The 2,500-nt window shown below is 37.1% G+C and overlaps 1 protein-coding gene across 1 annotated transcript in view; it reads left to right on the forward strand.

Moving 5' to 3' along the window:
* The first annotated feature begins 2,451 nt into the window (after positions 1-2,451).
* Positions 2,452-2,500, forward strand: part of LOC121952662 (dachshund homolog 2-like) — a 15,602-nt gene continuing 15,553 nt past the window's right edge. Inside the window, exon 1 of the mRNA XM_042499464.1 lies at positions 2,452-2,500. This exon is cut by the window's right edge and continues 551 nt beyond it. Coding sequence (XP_042355398.1) covers positions 2,483-2,500 — 18 coding nt within the window. The 5' untranslated portion in view covers positions 2,452-2,482.

The raw sequence follows: 2,500 nt of genomic DNA on the forward strand, positions 1-2,500 counted from the left end.
TTCTCTCCTCTCCTCCTCTCCTCCTCTCCTCCTCTCCTGGAGTAACTCCTGTTTTCTGTTGGCACCTCTCACAGGTGTTTAACCCTTTGAGTTCTGGGCATGCTGAGGCAGTTTCTTTCACAAACACAGAAAAGGGCAACGAGCAGAAGGAAATTTGATTTGATACATTTTATTTAAATATTTAAATTAGGTTACAGAATTATTATCATCTTTAAGCACCTTTTCTAGGCCAAATCCTATTTTTTTTTTTGTTTTCTTTGTCATTTTTATTTTGTTTTTATTGTTTTATTTCTTTTCTATCTACCAATTTTCAGGTTATTTTCTTGTACTTTGTTTTTTTTTTTTTTTTTTTTTTTCCCAATTTTTTGCTAATTCTTAAAAACCAAAAAAAAAAGAAAAGAAAAGGAAAATGTCTCGGTTAAAAAGAAAGAGCGAGGGAGAAACTATATCCATAGCTAATTATTATTATTACATGTCTAAAATTATGTCACAGAATTATTGTAATTTCTAAACACTGTTTCCACATCATCTTCTTTATTTTTTCAGTATTCCATTTTTCTCTTAAATAATGAACATATAAGACAAATATTATGAGTAAAACTAAATAGAAATCACTGCAGATTTTTCAAATATCTGACGACGTGTTGACTGTAACTGATCTGCTCTGTGTCTGTGTGCACGTGTGTGTGTGTGTGTGTGTGTGTGTGAGGGCTGAAATTTCTTTGAAGAGTGTTGAAAAGGAAAAGAAAGTGCTCCTCTCTTCTGTTCCCAACATTAAACGGCCTTTTGTAGCTCGTTAGCGCGAGGTGTTAACGAGGGCTGTGTGCTGATTGGACGGCTCTGATCAGCTGCCAAAACATTTCCTGTCTGCACGGGAACCTCCAGAGATGGACGAGGACAACCTTGAACCAAGAGTTTGGTGACAGAAAATTACTTTCCTAAAAAAACTATCAGACTTTATTTCGAGTCCGTCTCAGATTTCATGTTTTTGTTAAACTGAAATCCGAAACCCAAAAATGAGGAATTTAACCAGGTCAGACGTGTGATCGTCTCTGTGCTGATTGGCTCACAGTGTCTTCTAGAGGCGGGGCTTAGAGTTAAAATACATGAAACTTGAGCGTTAATTAACACGATCAATAACAGGATCAGTATGAGTATTATTAAGATCAGTTATAACGGTTAGAATTATCTGTCATCAATAATCATGCCGATATGAGAATCGATATCAATATTATAACAAACATCCGGATTTAGATTTACAATGGATAGATAATGTGGGTGTGCATTCATGGACATTAGATCAATAGATAATGTGGATGTGATGCATTCATGGACATTAGATCAATAGATAATGTGGATGTGATGCATTCAGGGACATTAGATCAATAGATAATGTGGATGTGATGCATTCAGGGACATTAGATCAATAGATAATGTGGATGTGATGCATTCAGGGACATTAGATCAATAGATAATGTGGATGTGATGCATTCAGGGACTCTGTGCTGACATTTAATTTTCTTGGCTGTGTAAAGGTTAATTTGATGCTTTTAATTTGAAGCTCGGCTGATGAACGAGGTGGAGCGTCTCTTCGTGAGATTAAAATGTGAATTTATGACACGAGTGTGGACAAATAAACATGGATGAACAACAACAGTCTGAACGTGTGAACGTTGGTGAAAAGTGTGTGAGCGGTGAAAGCAGCTGAAGTTGTGTGTTGCAGGCCGTTTGACAGGATGTTAAAGATAAATGTTAAATTATTTTTTGCTCAGTTAACCCTTTAAAACCTTTCCTTTCAAAAACAGAAAGGGAGACGCCAACAAGCTTATCAACAAGGCCCAAAAATTAGCAGAAACTAGTGAAAAGGTGCCAAAAATTACCTGAAAATAAGCAAAACAAACACAAAAAAGGTACGTACAAAAAAACAACTAAACCCAGAGAAAAAATGACGAGAAAAAAAATGCATGCCATAAAAAACACACATTTTAAATACATAATCATGATGACTGTAAAAACATTTTTTATATTTAATTAGTGGGACATTTCTCACCAAGCTGATCACTGCCCTTTTTCTCCAAGTTTAAAAAAAATCAAATCAATTTGCTGAGGTTTCAAAGGGTTAAATGGTCTCTTAAATTCTCATAATATCACGAGCTCAATTCCATAAAATTACTTTTTATTTAATCTCGCAATCTAACTTATCTAACTTATCCTCAGTCCTTTTTATTTTCTTTAGTTCAAAATTAAAATAAAATAAATCCAGGCTGTCAATCACTCACCTGTCAGACTCCAGAAGCCCCGCCCCCGAACCGGCTCTCAGCCAATGGGAACGCTGTCCGTGTGCGGCCCGTGCGTGTGGTTGGCTGTCCTCTGATTGGCTGTGAGTGGGACAGAGCGCACGAGGAGAGAGAGTCAGTCCGAGTGGCGGGAAGAGCAGGAGAAACTCTCCTTCTCCTCCTCTTCTTCTTGTTGCTCCTCTATCATGGCGGGCACCGCTCTG

This window comes from Plectropomus leopardus, chromosome 13 (genome assembly GCF_008729295.1).
Source record: "Plectropomus leopardus isolate mb chromosome 13, YSFRI_Pleo_2.0, whole genome shotgun sequence".
Lineage (NCBI taxonomy): Eukaryota > Metazoa > Chordata > Actinopteri > Perciformes > Serranidae > Plectropomus > Plectropomus leopardus.